A 25,730-nucleotide genomic window follows, 5' to 3' on the forward strand; every position below is an offset into this window, starting at 1 on the left:
CCCTCCTTCCTTCTTTCCCTGACCAACCACTGGTCTTGTCCCTCCTTGTCCCATTCCAGGCCATTCCTTGGATCCAGGGTACACTGAAATCTGGAGGTCAGCAGTTCCCTCCACAGTCTCTAGGAATCTGATGGTCCACTGTCAGCTCCCCTCTCCTGAGCCTCTTCGCCTCCCAGGAGGCCCTGCTGCACCAGATCTTAGAGACCGTCTCTTCATACTCCCACATGACAGCCCAAGGAGACACACATTTCTGTTCAAATGGCAAGAAAGCCTGCTGATTTCAGTGCGGCCGTTTGCCTTTTCTCCTGGAATGGAGCAACACTGAAGTCACCTTTGACTGGTACTGGGTAGCACAGAGCTGCAAGAGGTGAAGAGGAGGGGCCTGTGGCCACCGGGAGAGGATCAATAAGGGGATCAGGGAGCAAGTCCAACCTCAGGAGCCCCTAAGGCTGTGTGCACATCATCGGAGGTCTATTGTTGTCAGCAAACAATCTTAGCTAAACAGAGCAGAAAAGGAATTTTCTGAAAGGATATCGAATAGCCCCCACAGAACCACCAAGAAGATCGAGGAACTAGGCTCTCCAAACAGGCAGGATAAAGGCCCTCTGGGGGTCCAGAACCATAGTTAAAATCCTGCCACAGAACATGGATCATGAAAGATTGAATCCTTGACTGCTGCCCCTGTGGTTCTGGGAACCATGTGTGGATGTCACCATGGCTGCCCCCCGAATGGATTCTTCGCTGCTTCTGGGTGCCGCTGACTCCATGTCATGGCCCAGGTGGTGGGTTTGATTAGTTGAACCAAAGATACATCCAGGTGCGGCCTGTTGAACTTCCAAAGGTGGACCCAGGATCCTTCTGAGTGGGGAATTCCTAAACATGCTTCTGGGTTCAGAATCTCTGCCATATAACACATGCCCTTTATAGATTAAAGGCAGGAGGGGAGAACTCCACCTTGTTCACTGTACTTTTTTCTTCCAAATTCATTTGACTATAACTGACAGCAGACCAACTTAAACTAGCTTAAGGATTAAAGGGTGGGTGTACCCTTTCTCTGTCACTGAACCATCTGTCTTCTGACTAATTAAGATGTTCTCTGACCTAGTGGGAGCACAGATTTTTCTCATTTCTTACTCAAAGCCCAGCTCAAATTTTATTTATGTCATTAAATCATCCAAATGGGCTGCATTTCCACCCAACCCCCCTTCAGAATTAACTAGATGCTTGTTACAGTTCTCTTCCTTCTGACACATATATTTAAATTCCTGGTGCTGGGGGTGTAGCTCAGGCACACCTTGCCTGGCATGTATAAGGCTCTGGGTTCAATCCCCAGCCCCAAGAAAAAGAATCCTGTTCTATGATCAAAAAGTAAAGACCATATTTAATTGAAGAAGTCTAAAAAAGGAATTTGTTGATTTATGTAATCTAAGTGTTAGCAAACAGACACCCAAATTTACACCTAGCTTATTTCTGTATCACCTTGAGCTTAGAATGGTTCATTTTATTTTTATTTTTATGTTTTCTTTTTTTTTTCAGTTGTTGATGGACCTTTATTTTATTTATATGTGGTGCTGAAAATCAAACCCAGTGCTTCACACATGCTAGGCAAGCACTTTACCACTGAGCTACAGCCCCAGCCCCCTCATATTATTATTATTTTGTTGCAGTGCTAGGGACTGAACCCAGGGTCTTGTGCATGCAAGGCAGGAACTCTACCAATTGAGCTACATCCCCAGCCTATATTATTATTTTTAAAGGACTGTAAAAAAAAAAAAAAAAAAGCGAAGAATAATATGTGATACAGACAGTATCTGACTCACAAAAACCTAAAATATTTGCTCTGTGGTCCTTCACACACACTGTGAAGTAAAGTCAGAGAAAGGCTTTGTTCTGGGACTCTCATATGGCTAGGAGTGTAAGTCACGCCCTTGTCTCCATTCTACCCTTTAGTAAAAGGACATGTGATTACCAGCTGCAGTTTCAGCTTCCCGTGCAACTAAATGTGGCCAAATGCCTAAATTCTGACCAAACGCATTTGACTGGAAGGGATGTGTGGAACTTCCACTTTAACTTTTTTTTATTGCCATACTGGGGATCCAACCCCAGGACATGCTGGGCAGGTGCTCTCCCACCGAGCTACATCCCCAACCTCACATCATGTTCTTAAAAAGGAAGCTGTCTCTGTTCTCCCTTCCTGAATTTGGCAGAATTCAAAGTCCTGGGAATCCAGCACTGATTGGTTAGGTAACAACGATAGCCAAAGAGAGCGAGAAGATAGAAAGAACCCGGGTCCCTGTTCCATCTCAGGGGAAGCTCCCCCTGCTTACCTCTGAGGAAGAGAAATAATCTTTTCTCTTATGTGAGTCACTGCTTGGGGGTAGTTTTTGTTTGTGTGTATTTTGTTTTTATCACAGCAGCTTAGCCTGCTGCTAACTAACAGAGAAAGACATGAGATTGGCCTAAAAACAATAGGACCGAGGAATGTGGCATCCTCAGGTTCTCTCTCCCTCCGTCTCTGTGCTTGTCGTGTGACAGCTTCATTCCTGCCTACTGCAGAAGGACTTTCTCCGTGTGCTGGGAATTTGGACTCACATCTGCATCCATAAAGTTCTAATCATCTGACTGGAAAAAGAACCCGCTCCTACAGCACAGTTTGGAATGCCCGGGGCAGGGCTCTGTTTGAACGAGCTTGAGTCTCAGGCTCACCTCCTAGATCAGGACCTCTCAGGTGGGTGGGGGGAGAATCCTCCCTGCACCAGTGGACATCTGACAATATCTGGAGACATTTTGTTTGTTGTCAGGGGAATGCGGTTACTAGTGGCATTTAATGCAGAGAGGCCAGAGATACCGCTAAATATCCTCCAGTGCATGGACAGCCCCCACAACAAAGAGTTATCTAGCCTAAAGTATCAATAGTACCAAGACTAAGAAATGCTGTTTTGAACCAACCTTGTGAACTCTTCAAGAGTTAGCTAGACTGATTGTGGTGGTACATGCCTATAACCCCAGCTACTCAGGAACCTGAGGCAGGAGGATCACAAATTTGAGGTCAGTTTGGGCAACTTAGAATCTCTCTTGAAATAAAAAAATAAATAAAAAGGTCTGGAGGTGTGGTTCAGTAGTAGTATAGCCACTAGCATGTATGAGGCCTTGGGTTCCATCACCAGAACTGCAAGAAAGAAATAAAAAGGAATGTGAGTTCTTTTGCCATCATACAAGGAAGAGCAATAGTGGCTCCCCAGAACTCTCATTCCACCTGGCCCAAGCCACTATTGCTCTTTCTTGTATGATGGCACTAGAATAACTCTTGCCTGACTCCACCTTTGGTCCTGCAGTCTTTCTCCACTCAGCAGCCTGTTACCAGAAGATCCTTCCTCTACCCAAAACTCTCTAGTACATTTTTCATTTCACACAGAGAAAACATCAAAGTCTCTGGAGTTACCCAAAGTCCCTGCATGATCTGGGACCCTGTTTCTTCCCAACCTCATGTCCTTCTCTTTGCTGTTCTTAGACTATGCTAAGCAAGCTCCTCCCTCAGAGATTTTGCACTGGCTGTTCCTTCTGCCCAAGCACTGTTCCCCCAGATAGTTGCGAGGCTCACTTCCCCACTTCTCTCAGGTCTCTGCTCACCTGTCATGCCCTCAGTAGGACCCTCCCTGACCACCTTCTACAAAATCCCCACACACCTTCCTCTCTCCTTTACTCCCTTATTTTTCTCTGTGGTGTTTATCACCATCTGACCTACCATGGATTTATTTATCTGTCATCCATCATGGGAGTAGCCTCATGACGTCAGGGACCTGATCTTTTTTTGTTTCTTGCTGTATCAGGCCTACAATAGCATCTGGCACATGATAGGTGCTCAAGAAATCTTTGTTGAATGAATGCATGGCTGTGGCCATGGGGGTGAGGTACTGTGACTGACAGCCTGTTCTAGAAGAATTACATGGTTAAAGCAAGGGATGGAGCAGGTTCTCCAGAGAAGGCGGAACCACAGTGCTGACAGGGATACTGGGAGAATCATTGAGAGCTGGGAGCCACCCAGAACTGTGCCTGTGTTCTGGTGGTCTGACACTTCCACACATTATTCCTTTATTCCTTACAACACTCCACAGAACTAGACATTATCATTCCCATTTTACAGTTGGGAAACTGAGGCACTGAGAGGCTAGGAAACACATGCCTCTTGCATAGAGATTTCAACAAAAATCCTGTCTTTGAACTCTGGTGCTGTATCTCTCATGTTTTTCCTCCAGTGCTCACTAAAACCCGAGGGACCCCGGTCCCTGACCCTGCCTTTCTCCCCGACTCCCCAAAAGCCCCCACTGGGGTCAGCCTGGTGAGAAAAGCCAGCCCCGGCCTCTCTGCTGAGCTCCACCAGCTCCAGGGCCAGCTGGTGCCTGCGGGAAGGGTTAAGGAGGAGTGTTTGTAGCAAACGCTGTCTCCAAGGAGAGGAGAGGAAAGCAGAGTGGGGAGGCTGACGGCCATGCCAGGCTCCCTGGCCTGTAGTCATGGCCGGTGGGAGGCAGCCAGACTGACCTGTTCAGCTCTGGGGGTGAGAGAAGTGTCTTCACCTCCCCCGGTCCTGGGAGGTGCTGAACTCTGAGTGGACTGGGCAGTCAGAGAGTGAGGTTGCTGCAAGGCCACCAAGTAGGGAAAGTTCTGGCAGAGACTGAGGAATGTGGGGGGGTGAGGCCCTGATCCGGAGGCTAAAGCCAGCTGCAAACAGCAGAGCTGGAAGTTCTGGACTCTCGGGGGTAGAAGCGGACCCCCCTACCCCAAATCAGGGAGGACCAGGCCAAAACCTAGCAGTAGCAGAAGTAAAGAGGCAGCAGTAAAAGGGAAGAGGTGGGCAGACCTGCTGCAGTTCCAGCCATGTCTCAGCAGCGGGGATACAGAAAGAGGCCTGGGACCCCAGGGCCTCCTGTGCGCAGCATCCGGCCCTTCAAGTCCAGTGAGCAGTACCTGGAGGCCATGAAGGAAGACCTGGCTGAGTGGCTTCGGGATCTCTACGGGCTGGACATCGATGCAGACAACTTTCTGCAGGTTTTGGAGACGGGCCTGGTGCTCTGCCAGCATGCCAACGCTGTCACTGAGGCTGCTCTGGCCTACCTGGCTGAGGCTCCTGTCCAGGCCCAAAGGATTCCCATGCCCCGGATGGGGGTTTCCTGCAATGGAGCCGCCCAGCCGGGTACCTTCCAGGCCAGGGACAATGTCTCCAACTTCATCCACTGGTGTCGCAAGGAGATGGGCATCCAAGGTAACCACCCTATCCCAGACCCTTATCTTGTCGGGCGTTCATCCCTTCTCTGAGACCTAGGCTAGATCTGGGGGTGAGGAACCTGAGTGTTCCTTCCTGGTTGGACTTGAACCAGCTCACCTCTCTTCATCCTCCATCTCCCCATCGCATAGTCGATCCTCCCAATATGAATATTGATGATTGATAAATGCGTGTTAATGATTCATTCAACAAACATATATGAAACACCTATTCTGTATTGAGCACCAGGTTGGGCATCAAGAAGTGAGAGGAATGAGATCTGTTTTCCAAGGAATTCATGGCCTAGCAAGGCACATAGATATAAAATTACATCCCATGGACTGGGGATATAGCTCAGTTGGTAGAGTGCTTGCCTCCCATGCAGGAGGCCCTGGATTCAATCCCCAACGACAGCAACAAAATTATACCCCAGGGCAGAGGATGCTCCAAATCCAGGCGAGTGGGCCTGGAAACCAGGAGAGAAATCAGTGAGCTGTTGATGTAGAAGTGGGAGTCCAGAAAGTCACACAGAGGAAGGAGATTTGGGTTAAATCTTGAGGAGAAATGAGAAGTTTGGGGAAAAGGGAATTCTAGGCAGGTGGACAGCACTGACAGAGGCACAGAAAAGCTGCTGCATTTATGACTGAGAGGCTGGGGCATGGGGCATGGGGCGAGGGTGGGAGAGAACCGGAGAAGAGGCAGGAAGCCCAACAATGGTAGGGAGGGTCATAGTCATGCTGGGTCTTGCAGGACTCAGGGGAGTGACATGTCACGGTCTGTCATCTCCTTGGAATAGGATGTACCTGACTGTTGTGCCATCCTCCAGGCCAAAGGTGGTAGGGGTCAGACAGGAAGAGGGTCAAGGTTAGGCTACTGGCTGGTGGCAAGGCAGTGAGGAACAGGATTGAAAGGTTAATAAAAGCTGGCATATGGGCTGAGGGTGTAACTCAGAGTAGAGTGCTTGCCTGTCATGCCCAATGTCCTGGTCCAATCCCAGCACCACTAAATAAATAAAATAGGTGTTTTGTGGAGCACTTACACTGTGCCAGACATTATCTGTAAATGCCAACAACTATTAGCTTATCCAATCCTGACAACCCCGAGAGACACACTACATCCCCACTTTACAGAAGAGAAAACTGAGACTCAAGGTCACACAGCTGGTAGGTGGGAGAGTCAGGACTCAGCCTTAGGGGCAGCACGAGTAGAACCTGTGCTCAACCCAGCCTGGTTATACCTGGACTGGGCGCTGCGTCTGAGGTGCTGCGTGGATGTAGGAGGTGAGAGAACCTGGTGGGAAGCAGGACAAACTACTTCCTGTTCCTGGACCCAACCTGGGAGCTGAATGGGGAGAAGGGCAAGGTGCAGGGAAGCTTTCTTCTCTCCCACAGCCCACAGAGGCTCAGGGTTCCTCGGTTTTGCTGTGTCACCTCTTCCCACCCCTGCTTCTCCTGTGAGACTGGTTGCCTTGTCTGCACTCAGCAGCTGACCGAGGCTGCCCAGACCCCTCCTGCTGGCTGTCACCACCCCAAGATTCTGAGCTCTGAGCCACCTTTCCAAATCTGCTGCCTGGGTCTTGGGCTGACCCCAGTGCTTCCTGCAGGAGGTCAGCAGGGGACTCACTGCCTATGCTGCTTCTCCCCCACCCCACACCAGAGGTACTGATGTTCGAGACTGAGGACTTGGTGCTGCGCAAGAATGTGAGGAACGTGGTGCTGTGCTTGTTGGAAGTGGGCCGTCGCGCCTGGCGCTTCGGCATGGCAGCACCCACCCTGGTGCAATTGGAGGCGGAGATTGATGAGGAGCTGCGGCAGGAGCTGGCCTTGCCCCCACCTGACCCCCCACCTCCTGTGCTCCCCACACGCCGTCCCTGCCACTTCAGCAACCTGGACCAGATGGTGAGGTGCCCCACACATGCCCTCAGGTCCCTCACCCAGGTCCCTCTCCCCGATTCCAGCCCAGCCCCCTCTGAGCCACCCACTGCTTGAGCTCCAGTTCCAATTGTGTGGCTTTAAGTAAGTCACATTCCACTCTGAGCCCCAACCTTAACCACAGGCTGTAACGGCTGTATCAACGTCTTACCTTTATTACTAACCCAGCCCTACTTGGCTCTCATGCAGCCCCCAGTGGGATGGGTGTGAAGAACAGGGATGCTGGCATCCTCTCTGGCACCCTGGCTTAAGGCCTAGTTCCACTGCTTCACCACTATGTGACTTTGAGAAAATTATTCAACCTCCCTGTGCCTCAGTTTCCTCACTGGTAGCATCGGGACCGTAACAGCACCTACTTTCCATGACTGCTGTATTAATGGGCCTGCACATGCACAGCGTGTGGAATAGTCTGCAGAGAGGGGGCACTTCAAAGGATCGGGCTCTTGCTGCGATTAACCCTATTTCTTCCACTGGGGAAAATGGAGCTCATGGAAGGTTCTTAACTAAAGCCTTTGGTGCAGTGGAAGCTGGACTCCGACCTGAGCTTACCAGATTCCACAGTCCACCTACTTAGCCATTACGCTCTGCCACCTCCATCAGCTGACCCTCAAGGGCATTGGACCACAAAGGGCTGCTCCTGGTCTTCTCATTGGGTCTTCCCTACCTTCTACTTGCTTCTCGGCCCCCAGACCCTACCTCAGCAGCAAGCAGGGAGGATCCCATTTAATTTGACGCAGAGTTGGAGAGGGGACTTGGGTGTACAAGCAGAGGGAAGGGCTGAGCCCTCTGTCCACTGCCTGCAGGTGCAGAACCTGGTGAGCCACTGCACATGCCCAGTGCAGTTCTCCATGGTCAAGTTGTCTGAGGGGAAGTACCAAGTAGGGGACTCCAACACCCTCATCTTCATCCGGGTGAGTCTGGACTGGGGGTGGAGGGGCCCCTAGTCTCAGCAGAATAGGGTTTCTTTCCATGGATGTTGCCCGAGCCTCAGGGAAAGGACAGGAAGTCACTATACACACCAAGCCATCAAGCCCTGGGGCTTTCCTTCTACTCAGAGATTTCCAAGACATTCCTGACAAGCCTATCCTCTCCTTCTATCAGGGAAGCTGGAACCACCACCTGCCATTACTTCCCTCATAGCCCAGGTTAGAGAGTACCCTCAAGCAGAAGTGGGGCATGAGGAAGATACCCTCACTTTACATTCCACTCTGCTCCACCCACAGGTTTGGTCAGAGCAAGGGTTCTGAGAATCCCAAATCTGTGTCCAGGGCATGGCCCCAGCCACGTGGACCCCAGAGTCCACCCCTCACATAGCTGGCTTACATACATTTCTGCAAAGTGAGTAGCAGTTCAGGTCTGAGACATGCCTCCCATTATCCTTCCTGATACCTGGTTGCACCTCACCAGAAGTGGTTTGTGCCCAAGCCCTTTCCTTGTGCACAGGCCACACCTGGGGGCAGAGCCAGGGACCCGAGCCCCCACTCAGACTCTGAGACAATAACATGGGTAGGGGCAAGAAATTGTGGTCCCACTTTTCAACTGAGGAAACTGAAGCCTGGAGAGACCATGAGACTTGCCCCAGTGTGGAGTGAGGTGGGATTCTCACAGATTCTGTCACAGATACACAGAGGCGAAGCCAGAGGCAGTTCCGACCCACTTTAGATATACCCGTGGGCAGGTGCCAATCACTCCGTAGGCAAGCCAGAGAAAGGAGTGCAGTGAGGCCTGGTTAATGCCCATGTGATCCCATGTCTGGCTAGGGGACAATTTTCTGTTGGTCAATTTGGCCTCCACCCTTGAAAACGTGGAAAAGATCAGACTGCAAAATATGCCCACTCCCAGTCACGTGCAAAGGAGTGCCTGAGTGTGATCTGCACACGAGTGGGCATATCCCCAAATGTGTGCCAGAGGCCTGTCAGAGGGTTCAGGAAGAGGCAATGCCCTCCACCCTGCCCTCAACCTCACCCTTGCCCCCCTCAGATCCTCCGGAACCATGTGATGGTGCGTGTGGGGGGCGGCTGGGACACGCTCGGCCATTATCTGGACAAACATGACCCCTGCCGGTGTACATCCCTCTGTGAGTCCCCTAAGTGTCCTCCCCCTGTGGGGCTGGCTGGTAGGAGAGGTGTAGCTCTGGGTCGGGAGGCCAGCAGCAGAGATGGGAGGAGTGCGGGGAGGATGGAGGTGGTCGACCTTACAGCTGGGCTGTGATGCAGTACTAGTTAGAGCCACAAGAGGGTGTGCAACACACGCAGAATCAGCATTTGGTTAGCGTGCATCCAGGCAGTACTCAGGTGCAGGGGTGGCACCAAGTGTGATTTAGAAGGTCCTTCACAATCTCCTTCAACACCTCAGGCTACCCCAAATAAACATACAATCAAACTGAAAGTCTTAAACCTGCGATAAAAACACAGCTTTAAACAAGGCCCTCAGCTAGGCCCTCTGACCAGATGGTCCCCTAAACCCCTCCTGTCAGGAAACTGGTGCTGCCACTGTAGGCCCCACTAACTTCAAAGTGGGATGGAGACACAGGACAGCTGGGCAAGGGGAACAATGAGCTCCATCAACACTGAACTTTTCCTTCCTCTCTTTCTCTGGGATACTGTGTTGGTAGCCCACAAACAGGGCAGCTTACTGAAGTCCCCAGGCCCACGGGTTCAGCATGAAGTAAGGGTGCAGGATGGACCCTCACAGCTCCAGCCTACCATGACCATCAGCCGCTCACAGAGTCCACTGCCTCCCGTGGACTGGAAGACGTATACCTCATCGGGCCAAATGCTGAGGCCTCCTGCTTCCTCCTCCCCCAGACCCCAAAATGAACGGGGAGCCGGGCCAGGGGACCTCAGAGAGATGGCTTCATTCCTGAGGTACAGCAGAGGGATGGGGAAAGTCCTCTTTCTCCTTTTGAGTCCATATTCTCAGAGGCCACCCCACCTCAAGATAAAGGGAACACTGCCCCATCCCTCAAAAAACCTTAGGTATTTGGAACCAAAATAGTTTCCACTACTTTGGGATCATCTAGGTGCTTTCTGTGCCCACCCATTTCATAAACAAGGATGCTGAGGTGCAGAAAGGGAAGAAAACCAAGGACCTTCTGCATTTCATGGTAGGGCTAAGATTAAAACCTACCCTTAAGTTGGGTGTCCTCTGGTTATCAGACCTGGTCTGGGACATCACTCAAAGAATCTGAAGTCACCACAGACCTGGACCAGGTTTCCTCCTATTTGATATTCAGGGGACCAGGGGGAATAGACTTCAATGTGATTGATATAGGGGGAATGCTCAGGCAGTCATGGGGGAGAAGGAGCATTTGTCCAATTCAGCACAAAATCTAGCCCCCTTAGAGTTCCAATGGGGGAAAGGCCATTCTTCCCAAAGTCAGGGGACTACACTCAGTGACCTTACTGCCCTGATGAGTCTCCCCTTCCAGCCTGTGATTCTCATTTTCAGGTCCCAGGAGAAGCTACTCACCCCGTCTCGGAGGCAGCTGTCAGCAGGAGGCAGCCCACCTAGCCCCCAATTCTCTTCTACCCATAGGGGCCAAGACCCACAATATACCCCATTAGGGAAGAGAGAGGACAGATACCCTGCTGAACTCTCCAGGGGAAGGACTCCCACACCTTGGGTTTATGAGGAGAAAGCCAGCCAGGCAATCCATACCAGGGTCCCTACCCTCAAGAGACTCCATGTCCCTGAGGCCACCACCAAAGGGACATCAGCAAGAAGACCTTCTCTCTGGTCTTGTCCCTCTAGCACAGCCCAGCCCACAGGCCTTAGGTCGCCACTTCAGCATGAGGTTGAGGATGCTTCTTCCCAGCTCAGGGAGCCAGCGTCTGTTCGTTCCCCTATCAAAGGACTCACCAGGCTCCCCATCCGGCTGCCCCCTGCCCACCCCTCCACTCCCAGAAGCAGCTTTCTGGATACTGCAAGTGGAGGTCCCGTGGCAGAAAGAGGCCCCAGTCCACTAAGAGTTGTCACTAGGGATCTGGCTAAGCCCAGACATGGGAACTGCTCTATAGAAGCGGGGCAGAAAGACCAGCAGCCAGACAACCAGGTCACTCCAGGGATGGGAGGGGACGCACAGGAGTGGGAGGGGAGGTACACACCACTGGCCTTGGGCAGAATCAAGGAGAAAGACATCTACCATAGCCTTGAAGAGGACATTGTGGCCAACATGAAGCTACTAGAGGTGGGGGGTGCCCATCCCCAGGGCACAGGGTCTCGAGTTATCCCCCGCAGTGGAGTCTATGTCCCCAGCTTAGGCGGGCGGTGGCCTGAGCCTGGGGGTCCTTATGACAAAGTCATCCAAGAACTGACTCAGGGACCCCCGCGCCTTCTTAAAGTGGATCTGGGAGCCTGGAAGGGAGCCCCTAGCAACTCCCTTAAGCCAGCTGTTACTACAGACCCTGGAAACCCAAAAGGGAAGCTGGAAGCCAGAGAGAGTGAGCCAAGGGCAAGGGCCAGCCCGAGTGCCATGGGCACCAGGATGAGAACAGTCTCACCTCCAGGGAAACCGGACTGCTCACTCCTGACTGTGTCTGCCAGCCTGGAGCACCCCAGTTCTGACAAAGCCAAGGCATGCCTGGGCAAAGGCAAGAGAACACTCCGGAAGCCCCGGAAGGTCCCATCCATCTACAAGCTGAAGTTGAGGCCCAGAATCCGGCCTCGCAGAGACCACAGACCTGAGAAACGGCCTTCCCGAATCCCCAAGCCACTGGCCTACCTCCACCTGGGTTCGGCCAGGCCACCCCCCCGGGGCAGGCTCTTGAGAGCTGTACTGGGCAGCCAGGGAGGGGAGGCAGCTCAGTTGGATGGAGCTTCAGTGAGTGAAGAGAAGAGCGAGCCAGTCCCCCCACTGGAGAGCAGCCCCCAGTCTCAAGTAGGGCAGCTTAACCAAGTCCCACTCTTACCAGAGGAGGAATCTTGGGTCTGAGGAGCCTAAGAATGGAGAAGGGAAGCAAAAGGATGCCCGTGTATGTGAGAAGAGAAGGGAGGCTCCCTCACCTCAATACAGGGCCTTGGCCAGGGGTGGCCCAGAAGATAGAGACTCAATCTGTTCTGATGAGCAAATGGGTAACACACTCATCCAACTCCAGCATTAGGCCAGAGGCAGTGGGGAGATCCTATATCCTATTGTCCTCCCTTGGATAAGTTCTAACTCCTGGACTCTGCCCATGCCCACCTGGTTCCATAACTGTAAGTAATTAAACACATGTGGGTCTGTCCTTGAGCCCCTAGCTTCTTGAGTCCTTTACTCAGCAATGTGGAGATGCAGGAAGATGTAGCTTCAAGCATTATCCCACTGGATGGGTAGGGGCAAGGGGGAGGGAGCCTTCCTCTTCTAAGGTCCAGCCACCCTTGCCCAACAGTCTTCTCTTTCCTGGAGGCGGCAGGCAGACAGCACCACAGCCAGGGCCAAGGGAAGCCCAATGCAAAGGTTTCTGCAGGCCACCCTTGCCAAGGACTCCGAAGCTTTGAAGGGTCAACTGGATGGTTCAGAGTGTTCCTAACACATTTATGTCCAAGAAGTTAAGATTGAGAGGCCACAAAGTCTCAGTCCTGAGTGGGAGGAGCAGATGCAGAAGCAGTTGGGGCTCAGTCCTGTTATGAAAAGTTTCCAGAGAGTGGCAAGGGGAAAGTCATTTTCCTCCTGGAAGGTTTTAATGAATTAGAGGGCTTGGGGTGGCGTGAAAAGAGTAAGTCTCCCACTCTTCTCCTTTGACCTCTTGATTGACCTGGCCTTTGGGACTGGGGGATACCTCATTACCCTCACCCTTCTACACAGAGCTCAGAAGGCAGGCACCCTCCACTCCCCTCCCTCCACGAGGAAAGCCAGTCGACACTTTGGTACAGAAACAAGGGAAAACACTCCCTGATTTTTAATCTGACTTCCAATAACAGCTCAATGGGCATCACACACACTTCCAGACCCTGTGGTGGGAAACCCTGGTGGGGGACAGGGGGTGGGGGAAGGACAGAGACTCAAAATGGGTGCAGTGGGACCTGAAATCCAAGACCTGGGGTGAAGTGGAGGTGGTGAGAGGGGCTGGACAGGGGATACATTCCAATGGCTCCCACGGGGGGCAGCCAGAGGCCTGGGTCCCCACCCTCACCTCAGGTACCTCAGAGTTGGGGGTGATAGGGCAGATGAGATGCTGCCATCCTTCACTCCACCCCCTGGTGAGCCAGGCGGTGGGGGCGCAGGAGACAGAAGGAGGCAGGCCCTCTTCCTTACCCTCCCAGCCACTCTTAAAGTGTGGGGAAGGGGAGCCACCGCCTCTGTTTCAGAGGGGGGCTCAGAGAGAGCAAGTCACTTGCCCAAAGTAGCACAGTGGGACTAGAACCCAGGAATACTGGACTGCCCAAGGTCAGGGCTATTGATCTAGGGCTGTGCTGCCTCCAGTGAGTGGAGGGAGTAGGAATCGGCGGGCGGGGGGAGCAGGACAGAATCACAGATTCCCTCCCTTCCTGGATCTCCATAGTAAATTCCCCACCCACAGCCCTTTCTCCAGACTTCCCTCCATCACACTCTGGGCTATTTGATTTCCTGGTCTATGTGCTTCAGCCTTGGCTAAGGATGGGTTGTTCTATGTACCCCTCCTTCAGCAAGTGTCCTTGATATCCTCCCACCAGACCAGGGCTGAGGGCTCAGCCTCAAGGAACACTTCCTTTGGCTGGGGGCAGGGAACGTGGCGCCACTTCTCCCTCCCTCCGAGTCTCCCAGCAATCCCTCAAGCCATTCCTATAATCTTATTGTTATTTCTAAATCGGTACAAAACTGACAGTGATCAGCTCCGGTGACAAGAGGTAGAAACCCGGCCAGGCAGCCGGAGAAAATGGGGGCGGAGTGAGTTAGGGCATAGGGCCAACTGCTTTTGGGACAAGGGGGTGTCAGATCCTGAGGGTCTCCACTTATGGGTGGAGATGCAGGAGTATCTCCCCCATCACAGGGGTCCCCATAATTCTTTTCCTGGCTCTGCTCCTGCCCAGATTAATAAAGGTCATCTGAGATCTGAGGCAGGCAGAGTCTGGGGTAGTCAGATTGAGATGGGACAGGGAGACATAACGGTCACAGGCACAACCTGACCCCCTCCTGGGCACCGTCCTGCCCACCACCAACAGCCCCCCAGAACTTGGCATCCCCCAATCTGGCAGACCACCCAGTGCAGGAGGTAATAGAGGACTGGAACTTGGCGTCATGGAAAGGAACTACCCTTTGGGGGATTCCCTCTCCACACTCTGTCCAACAGAACAAAAAAGTTTTAACCCAGGGGGTGATCTGACTTTGGGATCAGGAAGAGGGTGAGGGGCACCCGGCAGGGATGGACCATCGAGTTAAGGCTGGAAGGTAGGTTGTTGTGTCTCTGGGGGCTGCTGGGCAGGGGGGTCTCCCTGAAAGCAGAAGAGCTCAGCCTTCTCCCCCTGACTGATCTGGGGCCTCAACCCTCAGACCCCTTGATCCAGGTCCTTGGGTCACCTGCCTCTCTCTGCCCTGTGCCAGTGGTGCAGACAGTCAGAAGGCCTGGCATCACAAAAATGCCAGAATCTGCGACAAAGGGATGGATGAAATGAGAGCCCTGTGAGTGGAGCTGGGGGGTGGGGAGGGAGACTGGACGGTGGATAAGACAGGTGAGGACTAACAGACGCTTGGACAGACAGACACAGAAAAGGAAGACACCGGGCAAAGACACACACACTCTGGAGAAGACAGGTGGGGGCCCGGCCAAAGTAGCACCTCCTCACCCCACCCTCCATTTCACACACTCACCCCCAATCTCAAACGGCTGTGGTGCACTTTCAGGCCTGGCCAGGCCCTGCACTAACTACAGCACTGAAGGTGGCTGTCCCAGGAAGACAACCGTGGGAGAAGGGGAGTACTGAGTAGTTAGCGGAAGCTCCCTCTTGCCCTCTGCCTCTCACGAGCGTGGAGGTGTGAGCGCAAGTGGAGGTGCGTGGCTGCGGGGGTGCCTCAGGCCAGGACCGTCAGAGTTCTATTCTTGCTGGCTCCTGCCTCAAGCCCCAGTCCTGGAAGCCGCCCCTGCACTGCTCTGCCCTCCACTGGAGCCAGTGGGTCTGCAGCCTGTAGCTGTGCAGGGCGCATGTGCATCACATGATGGCGCAGCGATTGCGGCGCAGAGCGCCCTGGAAGCGCAGGGCAGCGTGCACGTGTTTGCAGCGGGCGCAGCCGACGCTCTTGAGCAGCTCGCTGAAGAGCAGCAGAATGTGCCAGTTGTACTTGGCCGAGCATTCCACGTAGCCACACTTCCAGGTCTTGCGCACCAAGTGTGACACGTTCCAGCGTGGGATCACGCGACCGCGCTGCAGGTCCCGCTTGTTGCCTACGATGATAATGGGCGTCTCCGAGGTGCCAATAACCCTGCAGGGTGAGGCAATAATCTCAGAACTCTGTCAGTTTTACTGGACTCTACACTATGGTACATTCTGTTCCAGGTACAGCTTCGAGCCCTTGGATTGAGTTATATTCTCTAATCAACACAACTGATTCAAAACACAAACAAAAAAACCCAAACACCTGTTATTGTATCCCCATTTTACAGATGAGGAAACTGAGCCTTATATTATTAACTGGCCTACAGTCATGGAGCTGAGTGATCCTGGCAGTCTTGTTCCTGGAGTATATGTTCTTAACCACTTCCCTAGACACCCCACAGTTAGGGGTCCCCAAATGAGTCAATAGAAGTAGGGACAGAAAAATATGAGTGTGTGCATGTTTGAATGGATGTGTGAGAACCAAAGGGCACATATACTTCACCAGTGTTCCCTTTCCTCTGGGGTAGGCTAGCATCACAGCCCCTTACCGGGTCTCCAGGATCTGCTGGCGAATGGTCTTGACGTATTCAAAGCTGTCAAAGCAGCAGATGTCGTAGACCAGGATGTAGGCATGGACGCTCCGGAGACCCCTGCAGCAAGCATCTGCCCACTCCTGCAACACCCGCAGCCAGTGCAAGAGTTAGAGCAGCCATGAGAGCTCCCCAGACTCCTCCCATTAGACTGACAGTGCTTTCACCTGTCACTGCACCAGGAGCCTTCCCCTCACCCCCCAGGAGGCCAGGCCAAGGGGAATGGAGGTACTCAGTGCTACACTTCTCCACCCCAACCCAGGACAGAGCAGGTCACATGATGACTGACCTCCGGGGTCACTTTACTGTCTTGAGCACATCTGGAGGTTAGACCACCTTGTGACATTTTGCCCCCTCATCCATTCATCTAGTGCTTTGTTCAACAAGCACACTTATTAAGTGCCTCTAAGATCCCAGCCCTGAGCTAATTATTAGGCCTGGCTGAAATCCTATCTCCCAATACTCAGCTGAAGTATCTTCTCCTCTAAGAAGCCTTCCTGATTTGCCAGCCTTCCAGGAACCCGGGAACTATTCCCCTCATCTCCTATATTCTGACAACCCTTTGATTATCTCCTGGTTAAAGGTGTTCCATTTTCAATTTCCTACATTTGTTGTGAGCTCCAAGAGGGCATGGCCAGAGGTCCTCATTTTGCACACTCCTTCCTCTGCTCAGAGCCCAGCTCTTGTTGGCTTTTAGCTGATGCGCCTTAATGGCACTTCAGAGCCTAGTGAGCTCTCCATGGTCCTGAAGCCCACCTGGCCTAAGCTGGAATCAATCAATCTCCTGCCCCTAACACTGTCCTGAGATTGCTATCTGATGGGTCCCTTCTGTATGCTCCTTTCTGCCCTAAGGGCTGAGAAATAAAAATCGAGATACACAGGAGGGTAGGGTGGGGGAGATGGAGAGCAGGATCTCAGGTTGGCTCCACGGAGATGGACCTTCCTGAATGTCTGTGGCAACTTCTCAGGGAGGGCTGCAGCTTAAGATGAACAGGCTTAATGTGCTCAAGGCTGAATGTGCTCAAGAGAAGATTCCTTAAGAGATTAATTAGTTAATTAACCTGCCAACAGATGCAACTTCAAGAGAAGTTTCACAAAGTCGGTGTACTAAAAAAAGGGGGGGGGGGGGGGGTCCTGGGAGTTGGGGAGTGCAGAGATTTTTAGGGGCAAGGGGAATCAGGGTCTTCCTTGAGGTCCCATGCAAATGTTTAGAAGGAGGGGCCAGGGGCATAGCTCAGTGGTAAAGTATGTGCCTAGCATGCATGAGGCCCTGGTTCTGATCCCCACCATGAAGAAGGAGGAGGAGGAGAAAGGAAAGGCAGAAAGTCTAGAAGCGGGTGGAGGCATGTCTCCTGTCCCAATTTGAACTGAGCTGGGGCAAGGATTGGGCACAAAGGAGAACTACAGCTGGTTCAGCACCTCAAAGAAGGAATATGAGGAAAAACATTCTAGTGATAGTGGTGGAGAGGAAAGTCTGACTTCAAACAGCAGTTGCAACTCAAAGGTTTGGAAGATGCTGCAGTGGATTTCCCCAGGGAGATGATGTGGCATCTTTTCTTTGTGCTGAGTTTTTAATTTTTGGTGCAGGGGGAGGATGCTGAGGAAGAATCTGAAACTGTAGGAAACCAAGAAATGGCCTCCTCTCAGACCAGGGAAGAATGCATTCTGTGGGACGCGTGACCTCTGGGAGCCAGGGACCTGTATGTACATAAGGTTACTTTCCTATCCCACACAAGGAGTGGAGATTGGTGGGAAGAGAAGGGGGAGGAGATGCTCCCACTCTGCAAGCTCTCTGCCGGGGATAGGGAGCAGCTGCCAGCCTTCCAGGATGACAGCCCCACCTCTCCCCCAACATGCTGCCTCCTCCAGGGGACCTCCAAGCTGCCTCCCACTCACTACTCTCTGGGGGCCCTAAAAGGGACAGGCAGAAGGCTTCTGGTTGGCTGGGTTATCCCTTTACCCCTTGATTGAAGGGAAGAATCAAGGAAGCTCAGCTTTCCTTCCAGTTTGCTCTGTGCAAGGTTCTAATTTGTTCCCCCAAAAGACTATTTTAGAGCTGTATTAAGATAGAGAAAGAGGGGCTGAGGGCTGGGGATATAGCTCAGTTGGTAGAGGGCTTGCCTAGGATGAAAAAGGCCCTGGGTTCAATCCCCAGAACCACCAAAAAAAAAGAAAAAGAAAGAGGGGCTGAGCATATAGCTCAGTGGTACAACATATACTTAGCATGCGCAAGACCCTGAGTTTAATCCTCAGTGTATACACACGCAATGGAAACTGAGTCTTGTTCCACAGAGACTGCGAGGCTGAGCCACCTGGTCTTAACCATACGTTGTGGGTAATTCTTTTGGTAGGCTGCATATGCCCTCTAGCCTCAGCTTCCTTCTCTGATAGAAGTGGAAGGAATGACTTAAGCTCAGCCCTAAGAAGTACCACTGTCCTGGGCTGGATCTCATTTGACATTAGGGAAGAATGTATTATTTTGTTTTCAAAGAAGAGCCATTGGGATTCTTGAGTTTATACTGATCTCTGGGGCTTCTAGGGCCACTTCTTAGAGTTTTTCTGCCCAAAATCCCCTACCTGTGCTCCAGGAGTAAAATCTTAGATATCCTAGAGTCCAAGATAAGAGTCAATCAGGAAGAAAAAGGCCAAAAGATCCAATAGAAAAGTGGACAAAGGAGATTAATAGTTCTCAGAAAAAGCAACACAAAGGCCCTTACACATGGAAAGATGCTTGACTTCACTCACAGAGATGCAAATAAATATTACACTGAGAATATCATATTTCATCTCTCAGACTATCAAAAATGTAACAGTTTGACAATACTCTGATGGGTAACAGGTTCTCAGATACAGCAGTTGTAGGAGCACAACCTGTACAACTTTTATAGAGGGATTTCTGAAGATATCTTTTGGATTCTAAGTACATTTGCCCTTTGATCCAGCAATGCCCTTTCTGGGAGTCAAATCCAACAAGAAGGGATCAGTGGAACATCTTTTCACTGGAGTACAGTGCTGCCATGAGAAAGGAATGAGGAAGTCCTCCAGACACTGGCAGGGAATGTCTCCAGGTTATGATGTTAAGTCAAAAAAACAAAGACTGGAGTTGGTGGCACACACCTGTAATCCAAGCTACTCTGGAGGCTGACAGGAGGATTTCAAGTTCAAGGTCAGCCTGAGCAATTTAGCAACACCCTCTTTCTTATTAAAACAAGAACAACAACAAAAGAAACAAGGTGTAGAGCTGGGGTGCGGCTCAGTGGTAGAGTGCCTGCTTAGCATGTGCAAGGCCCTGGGTTCATTCTCAGCACAAGGGGGAGGGAAGGGATGGAGAGCACTTTCTATGATTTTTGTTTTTATATAAAAAAGGGAGTGGAATAAGAATACAGTTTTCAAACTTTTATTTTTTAGTTTTGATGAACATTTATTTAATGAATTTGTTTATATGCTGTGCTCAGCATCAAACCCAGTGCCTCACATATGCTAGGTAAGCACTCTCCCACTGAACTATAACCCCAGCCCCAAGAATACATTTTTTATTTGAGCTAAAAAAAGGAAAATCACTGGATGTATGAATGAAAAAAAACAATGAGGGTCTGGGATATAGTACAGTGGTAGAACACTTCAGTATGTGTGAGAACCTGGCAGGCCATGGATTCGGTTCCCAGCACCATATAAAACCAAACCAAACCAATGAGAATGGTTACAGAGAGTAACCATGGGGTGAAGCAGGCAGGGATGGAACCAAGATTTCTCTAGACCACAGTATTTAAGATAGTTTTAAATTGTATCTGACCTATTCAAAAATCAAAATTGCATTAAAAATAAACAATTAAATGTAAAAAAAAAAAAGGAACAAAACTTAGTGGCAGGCTTAGAGTCAGATATAAGCAACCGCTCAGGCTACCATCAAAGCCTCCATTAGATGAGAATAAGAAGACCTGACCCAGACCTGTGCCTGGGACAGCTCAGCCACATTGTTTCTGGACAGCTCTGTGGATCAGGCTTTTGTCTTTAGTGCTGATCCCAGGCACCTGGGATGGGAGAGACAAGTGTCTCTGGCAGGCTGGGTCAAGGTCCTCCTGCCCAGGGTTGCTGAAACAGTGCTGAGCTCCCCACCAGCACAGGTCTCCATCCCAGCCTGTGAGATGGAGAGATTGCTGTATCTGCTCAGTCACAACTGCCCAAGGCTCCACCTGCCCCACTTCTGTGGCTCTACCACAGTGCCTATCCTTCCCTGCAAATCTCTGTACACTCTGATCTGAGGCTTCATTTGTGAGCAAACATATCTTGGGGCTCAGCTTCTCCCTGTACCCCACTCTCTCTCAAACCAACAGATAGAGGGAAGGAGGCTGGGATCCCAGCAGGCTGGGGGAAGGTGCACTTAATCTCCTAAATCTCCAGGGGCACTAGGGGCACTTAAATCCAAACCCTGCAGGGAGGTGCCCAGCATATTTGTCCTGAGATTTGGGGCATGGGGGGATTAACCTAGGAGAAGAGGCCCTTGGGCAAGAAACTGATTGGGGTCTCCAGAGTCTCTAGAACACACTTTTTCCAGGTCCCAGCCTGTTTTGTTGTCCCTGCTACAAGGAAGAAGAGTGGGAGTCTGAGGCCCAGAGAAGTAACAGGCAGACAGTGTTCTCTGCACTCTTCCTCACTGCCCCTAACCTGTCTAAAACCTACTTAGTTGACATCACCTCCTGTACTGCCCACACACCTGAGTGGGTTAGATGCCTCCTCAGGGCAACCTTAGTTCACTCCTCTTCTCCAATCACAGCACTTATCACACTCTATAATAAATGTATTAGTCTTCTTTCAAAAGACTTTGAGTTCCTTGAAAGTCAATGCCATATCATTTTGCTGACCATTCTGCCCTGTGCCCAATGCAGGGCCTGGCACACATTAAACAGTCATCAAATATTTGTTGAATAAGCTAGCATACAAACGTCTGGCTTCCTGGTGCAGCTCTGAGCAGGGTGACCCAAGGTGCGGTGCAGAGCTCTCGAATTCAGTGGCAGAGCCCTGGCAGCAGGATAGAGCCTGAGCTGGTTGGAGTCCAGCCTCTCCAGCCCAATCAGCCATGGCCCTGAGGGTTGCCTACCTGCAGCGTGTTGACAGGGAAGGCGCTGATGGGTGGGAAGTCCAGGATCTGGAGGTCGTGCACATGGCCGTTCATGACCACAGCAGGCAGGTAGAGGCGGCGGGTGGTGGTGGGCACACAGACCTCGCTGAACTCGTTGTATAAGAACTGGCGTACGATGGCACTCTTGCCCACGCCTCGCGCCCCAAGCACGGCCACCCGGTAGGTGGAGACCATGCCTCCCGCCCCACTCCGCCACCGCGTCCTTGCCTGGGGCTCCCCCGGGCTGCATATTCCAGGGGCTGGGGGCTCAGCCACCGTCAGGACCAATCATTGCTGCCTCTGCTTGCTCTGGGCCTTCTGTGGCCTCCACCTGGACTGGGGGACAAGAGGTGGGCTTAGTGCACAGGCTTATCCTTGGATATGTCCTGTACTTTTCCACCTCTGGGACTTCACTGAAGCTGTCACTGCCACTTAGAATGCCTTCCCTTTCTCAGAACTGTCTCCACCTATCCAAAACCTCTCCATCATTTCTTCTCCCTTTTTCCTGCCATTCCACCAATTGACTTGCATTACAACTTGTCTTTTCACCAGGTCTGACTCCCTAACCAAGGCAGGTTGCACAGCAGGGTGGAAAGAGCACTGGGCTTGGGTTCAAACGCCAGCTTTCAAATTGAGCCTGGGACAGGACAGCAACTCCTGAGTCTGTCTTACCTCCAGGCAATTAAGTCTCAGTGGAGGTCCTCCAGCATTTTGTGGGGAAACCTTTCTTGTACAGATCTGCCCCACATGGCAGCATGTTACCTCCTGGGAGCCATGGAAGTAACTGCCAGCAGTCAGTCTCCAGTCACTACAATGACCCAAAATGACCCCCACATTTCCCAATACCTCCAGTCAAGAATCACTGCACTAGATGACCATATTAGCTCTGGCCAGCAGCATTGTTTGAGCACTTTCTTAGCACAGGGTAATCTCCCTAAGGGACAGAAATTATCTTCACTTTAGAGAGGAGGCCCAGCGTGCCTAAAGTCACACAGTTGGGAAAGGCAACTACTTCATTCTACTATGTTGCGGCACTTATCACTTTCAAGTGTAGCGATTCTAAACGGTGACTGCCTATAGGCCAAGGGCTGGGACTGATTCTCTGGCATTCTTTGGAGTTCATAGGACACAAAGCTGGTGCCCAGAAAAGAGCTGCTAAGAAGCTAGACTTTGATAGGGATTCGTTAGCTTCTTGTTTGCTCAGTTTCCATGAATTTTAGAACTTGGGTATAAACTCCAGCTTTGATGTTTCCATGTTGTGGGATCAGTGGGCAAATTGCCTGCCCAACCAAAGCTGTGTTTTGCATATATTTAAAATGGGGCCAACAGCTCCCACTTCTGAGATAAACCCAATAAGTCTCATAGCCAGGAGAAAGAGAGAATCTTTCTTCTCCAGGGAATGGCAATCCCAGTTACTAGTCCAGGACAAGTGTTTTTGCTAGACTCCGAAGGGGCCATGATTTTCAGGGTCTGTACATCCTTTTCCTGTAGTGTAAGCTCTTTCCATATACACATAGCTGAATGTCCTCAAGCTGTCCTGCTTCCAAGGACTCAATCTATGGGGTGTGTGTGTATGTAGTATAGTGAAAGATTTGGAGTGGGAAGCACCAGGGTTTGAGTCCCTGCTCTGCTATTCCCCTAAAGTGTGACCTTGGGCCAGAAATTCGTGAGTTTACACATGTAAAGCCCAGAGCCTAGCACAAAGTAGGGGGTCCAATGAACAGTGACTACTGTTAAATGCAGAGGACCTTGGCTCATTTGAGGTTTTCCACAATCTCAATGGAGACCTCCTAGCAATCCTGGGAGAAGTCACTGTCCACTGCTGCATGGGTTCACATACATGTAGTATGTGTGTGTGAGATTGTTCTCATTTTATTGAAGGAAAAACAAAATTAAAAACTCAAAGATGTATAGCAGTGAAGACCTCTTAGCCGGTTGTCAGCTAAGTCTAGGACTCTGGTCTCTCATGTACCCAGTACATGTCCTTTCCCCAACAGGTGCCTGTACACTTATGTGCCCTCACAACTGCAGAAGTACCGATCCTTCTTCCCCATATATCCCTTAGGCCCCTCCAGCATCCCTGGACACTGCCAGCTTGGCACAGAGACTCAGCTGGGTTAATTACATAACAAGCAGGTGGGGAGGGGGCAGTCCTAGGGGAAGAAGAAAGGGCAAGGGATGCCAGAATCTGGCCTCTCTCTGGGTGTGGCAACTTGGGGGATTCTAGGATGTACCCTGCCAGCAGATTCTCCTGGACACCACATTCTCTGCCCAGAAACAGCCCTTTCTGGAGAGTAGCAAAAATGAAGGCAGGGAACAGCCCTGGAGGCAGGGAGGGGGTACAAGAGAGGCCCCTGGGCAGGGACCAGCCTCCTAGAACTCATCAGGCCCAAGTGTGGCCCTGTTCCCAACTTAGAGGTGACTAGCGTCCCCTCCTTCCTAGGCAAGGGTCCTGGATCTAAGAATTTACTAATGCCACATGCCTGGTTGGGTGGAGATGGAAGGGTCCGTCCTAGGAGGCAGGGCCCAGGCCCCTGAGCTCCCTTCCCGAGGCCTGCTCTGCAGTGAGTCTGCAGACAGAGCCCGGCGAGAGATGGACCACACACTGGGACCAAAGCCTGGTTCTTGACCCCTTCCCTCTGCCAAGACACCTGGGTCCTTGCCCCAGACCAAGGAGGCCAGGGCTTTTGCTGGTCCCGAGGACCAGGTCACCAGTCCGCCGGCTGTTTGCCCCCACCACGTTCGCGTGGGGGAGGGTGGAAGGGGCACGGGAGCATGCCTGGCTCCCCACGACCTGACAGGCAGGAGTTGGGGGGATGCAGGAGCCCAGCTCGCTCTCCGCCTTCAGCACCTCGCAGGCACCCCCGGCCCCCGGCTGCAGCTCTCACGTGGCCGCTCCGTGCCGCTTCCCCGCCGGCCCCCTCCTCGGTCCCCGCGCTGGCCACCGAGCGCCCGGGACGACCCCGACCCAGACCCGGTCCCGGCCGACCCCGGACCCGCCCGCTGCCTCCGCCGCTTACCCGGGGCAGTGCTCGCCGCCCCCTGCCCTGGCCGGCCGGCGGGACCGCGCTCCCCCCGGGCTCCGGCGCTGCCGCGGCTCTCCGCCCGGGGGGAGAGGAGGGGCGCCCCCCGCGGCGCAGTGGGCGCGGGCCGGCGGGCGCGGGGGCAGCAGCGGCGCCGAGGGTCGCGCACAGCCCTGCTCTGCCGGCCGCGCCGCCCGCACGCGCCCGCGGGAGAGGGGGCGGGGCATTCCGCTGGGTCCCTGAGCCCGACGGATTCCTCGGCAGCCGGGGGCCTCTTCCTTCACCCCTAGCCTTGACCTTCACCTCCCTCGAGACTCTCCCTTCGAGAATTTAACTCGAACCTGGAGTGGGAGAAGGGGACGGGAAAGACCTTGAAGTCTGGCTTCGTTCCGACTCCTGTTCTCATATCCTCGCACCCCCATATCAAGTTAACGGTCACCCACCTCCCCAGCTCTGTCCTTCTGACCTTTACCAGTCCACTCAGTCAGTTTCGGTCAGGCGCCGAGTGTGTGCCCCGCACTGGGCGCTGGTCGTCCAGCCTCTTCTCCTCCACCCCGATCGAGATCTGAGCAAAAGGTGGTCACTCTCCTCCTTCCCTGCGGCAGTTAAAGGCAGACCGGGCTAGCGCAAAGCAAAGCTGATCCCCTGCCAAAGCGTGACCTCCACTCCCAAAAATTCTTGTGTTCCTCTCTCCAGTAGCATTTGCCAGGGTTGAGGGCAAAATCACCCATGTATTTATTCTAACTCAATCTTCATCAACATCATTTCATCACCAATAGCTAACATTTATTGTCCCAGACGATGTGCTAGGAGCTTTGCTTAAATCCTCGAATTTAGTCCCCACAACGTTCTATGAGGTAGATTCTGTTCCCCTATTTTGCAGATAAGATCTCTGTGGATGAGAGTGGCTGAGTAACTTACTTAAATGCAAAATGTGGGAAACAAAAATTGAGAGGCTCTGGCTGGGTAACTGCTGCTGGGTTTGGCATGGGGCTCACAGTCCAGTTGGAAGGCCAACAGCAGACAAGTCACTAGAAGATGTGCAGTGCGTGAAGTCAAGGTGCTGGGAGAGGGCAGAGAGAGAGTGTGCCAACTCCTTAGTGCAGTCAATGGAGGCTTCAGAGAAGGCAACTTTCAAGGAAGTAACCTTTTAAAGAAGTGGATTTAGGGAACAGGATGTTACAGAAGAGGACTTGCAGACAAGACAAGTTGGAAGCAATTATAGAGGTTTGAGAGGTAAGTCCTAAGAACTAGACAGAATTCCAGGAGGCTGGAAGTATGGTGAGAGAAAAGTTTGGCTGAGAGGTTGGTTAAGGTGAGGTCCCAAAGTTCCTGAGTGCCAGAATGAGTTCAGATCCAGCCCTGTGCTGAACGGGAAAGTACAGATGGCTTTGAAGCAAGGCAACATGGTCAGGTTGCATTTTCCATGCTGATAGGGTGGGGAGAGTGGTGCTCTGAGAAGTCTACCAAGAGTTTCACCCCTGGGGTCCTGCATTTTCCAGTGACTTTCCATTACTATGGGCTCCAGTTTCCTCT

General features: G+C 52.1%; 2 protein-coding genes across 4 annotated transcripts; one reads left to right on the top strand and one right to left on the bottom strand.

Annotated features, from left to right (window-relative positions):
- Positions 1 to 4,306: 4,306 nt before the first annotated feature.
- On the top strand, positions 4,307 to 12,416 carry GAS2L2 (growth arrest specific 2 like 2). The gene is made up of 6 exons (XM_079131159.1): positions 4,307 to 5,260; positions 6,917 to 7,158; positions 7,995 to 8,102; positions 9,172 to 9,268; positions 9,806 to 10,058; positions 10,642 to 12,416. The coding sequence occupies exons 1-6, from the start codon at positions 4,876 to 4,878 to the stop codon at positions 12,122 to 12,124; spliced, it is 2,568 nt and encodes an 855-aa protein (XP_078987285.1). The 5' UTR covers positions 4,307 to 4,875; the 3' UTR covers positions 12,125 to 12,416.
- A 631-nt stretch (positions 12,417 to 13,047) lies between these two features.
- Positions 13,048 to 24,773, bottom strand: RASL10B (RAS like family 10 member B). Of its 3 annotated transcripts, none has more exons than XM_079131162.1 (4): positions 24,661 to 24,773; positions 21,151 to 21,502; positions 16,011 to 16,135; positions 13,048 to 15,568 (listed from the first exon to the last, which is right to left on the bottom strand). In XM_079131162.1, the coding sequence occupies exons 2-4, from the start codon at positions 21,364 to 21,366 to the stop codon at positions 15,298 to 15,300; spliced, it is 612 nt and encodes a 203-aa protein (XP_078987288.1). In that variant the 5' UTR covers positions 21,367 to 21,502; positions 24,661 to 24,773; the 3' UTR covers positions 13,048 to 15,297. The 3 variants fall into 3 exon arrangements, with proteins under 3 accessions (XP_078987288.1, XP_078987287.1, XP_078987286.1); XM_079131161.1 differs by lacking the exon at positions 24,661 to 24,773 and adding an exon at positions 24,192 to 24,471; XM_079131160.1 differs by lacking the exon at positions 24,661 to 24,773 and adding an exon at positions 24,192 to 24,471 and having other exon boundaries at positions 21,151 to 21,507.
- Positions 24,774 to 25,730: the final 957 nt, after the last annotated feature.

Source organism: Sciurus vulgaris (assembly GCF_902686455.1).
Source record: "Sciurus vulgaris genome assembly, chromosome: 3".
Lineage (NCBI taxonomy): Eukaryota > Metazoa > Chordata > Mammalia > Rodentia > Sciuridae > Sciurus > Sciurus vulgaris.

What these genes read in the sequence shown, in the direction of transcription:
- GAS2L2 (XM_079131159.1), top strand. Translation starts at nt 4,876, where the DNA reads ATGTCTCAGCAGCGGGGATACAGAAAGAGGCCTGGGACCCCAGGGCCT. An exon ending in CAAGGAGATGGGCATCCAAG is followed by an intron (nt 5,261 to 6,916) that starts GTAACCACCCTA and finishes ACCCCACACCAG; the next exon opens with AGGTACTGATGTTCGAGACT. An exon ending in ACACCCTCATCTTCATCCGG is followed by an intron (nt 8,103 to 9,171) that starts GTGAGTCTGGAC and finishes TGCCCCCCTCAG; the next exon opens with ATCCTCCGGAACCATGTGAT.
- RASL10B (XM_079131162.1), bottom strand. Translation starts at nt 21,366, where the DNA reads ATGGTCTCCACCTACCGGGTGGCCGTGCTTGGGGCGCGAGGCGTGGGC. An exon ending in TCCCTGTCAACACGCTGCAG is followed by an intron (nt 16,136 to 21,150) that starts GTAGGCAACCCT and finishes CGGGTGTTGCAG; the next exon opens with GAGTGGGCAGATGCTTGCTG. An exon ending in CAGCAGATCCTGGAGACCCG is followed by an intron (nt 15,569 to 16,010) that starts GTAAGGGGCTGT and finishes CTCACCCTGCAG; the next exon opens with GGTTATTGGCACCTCGGAGA.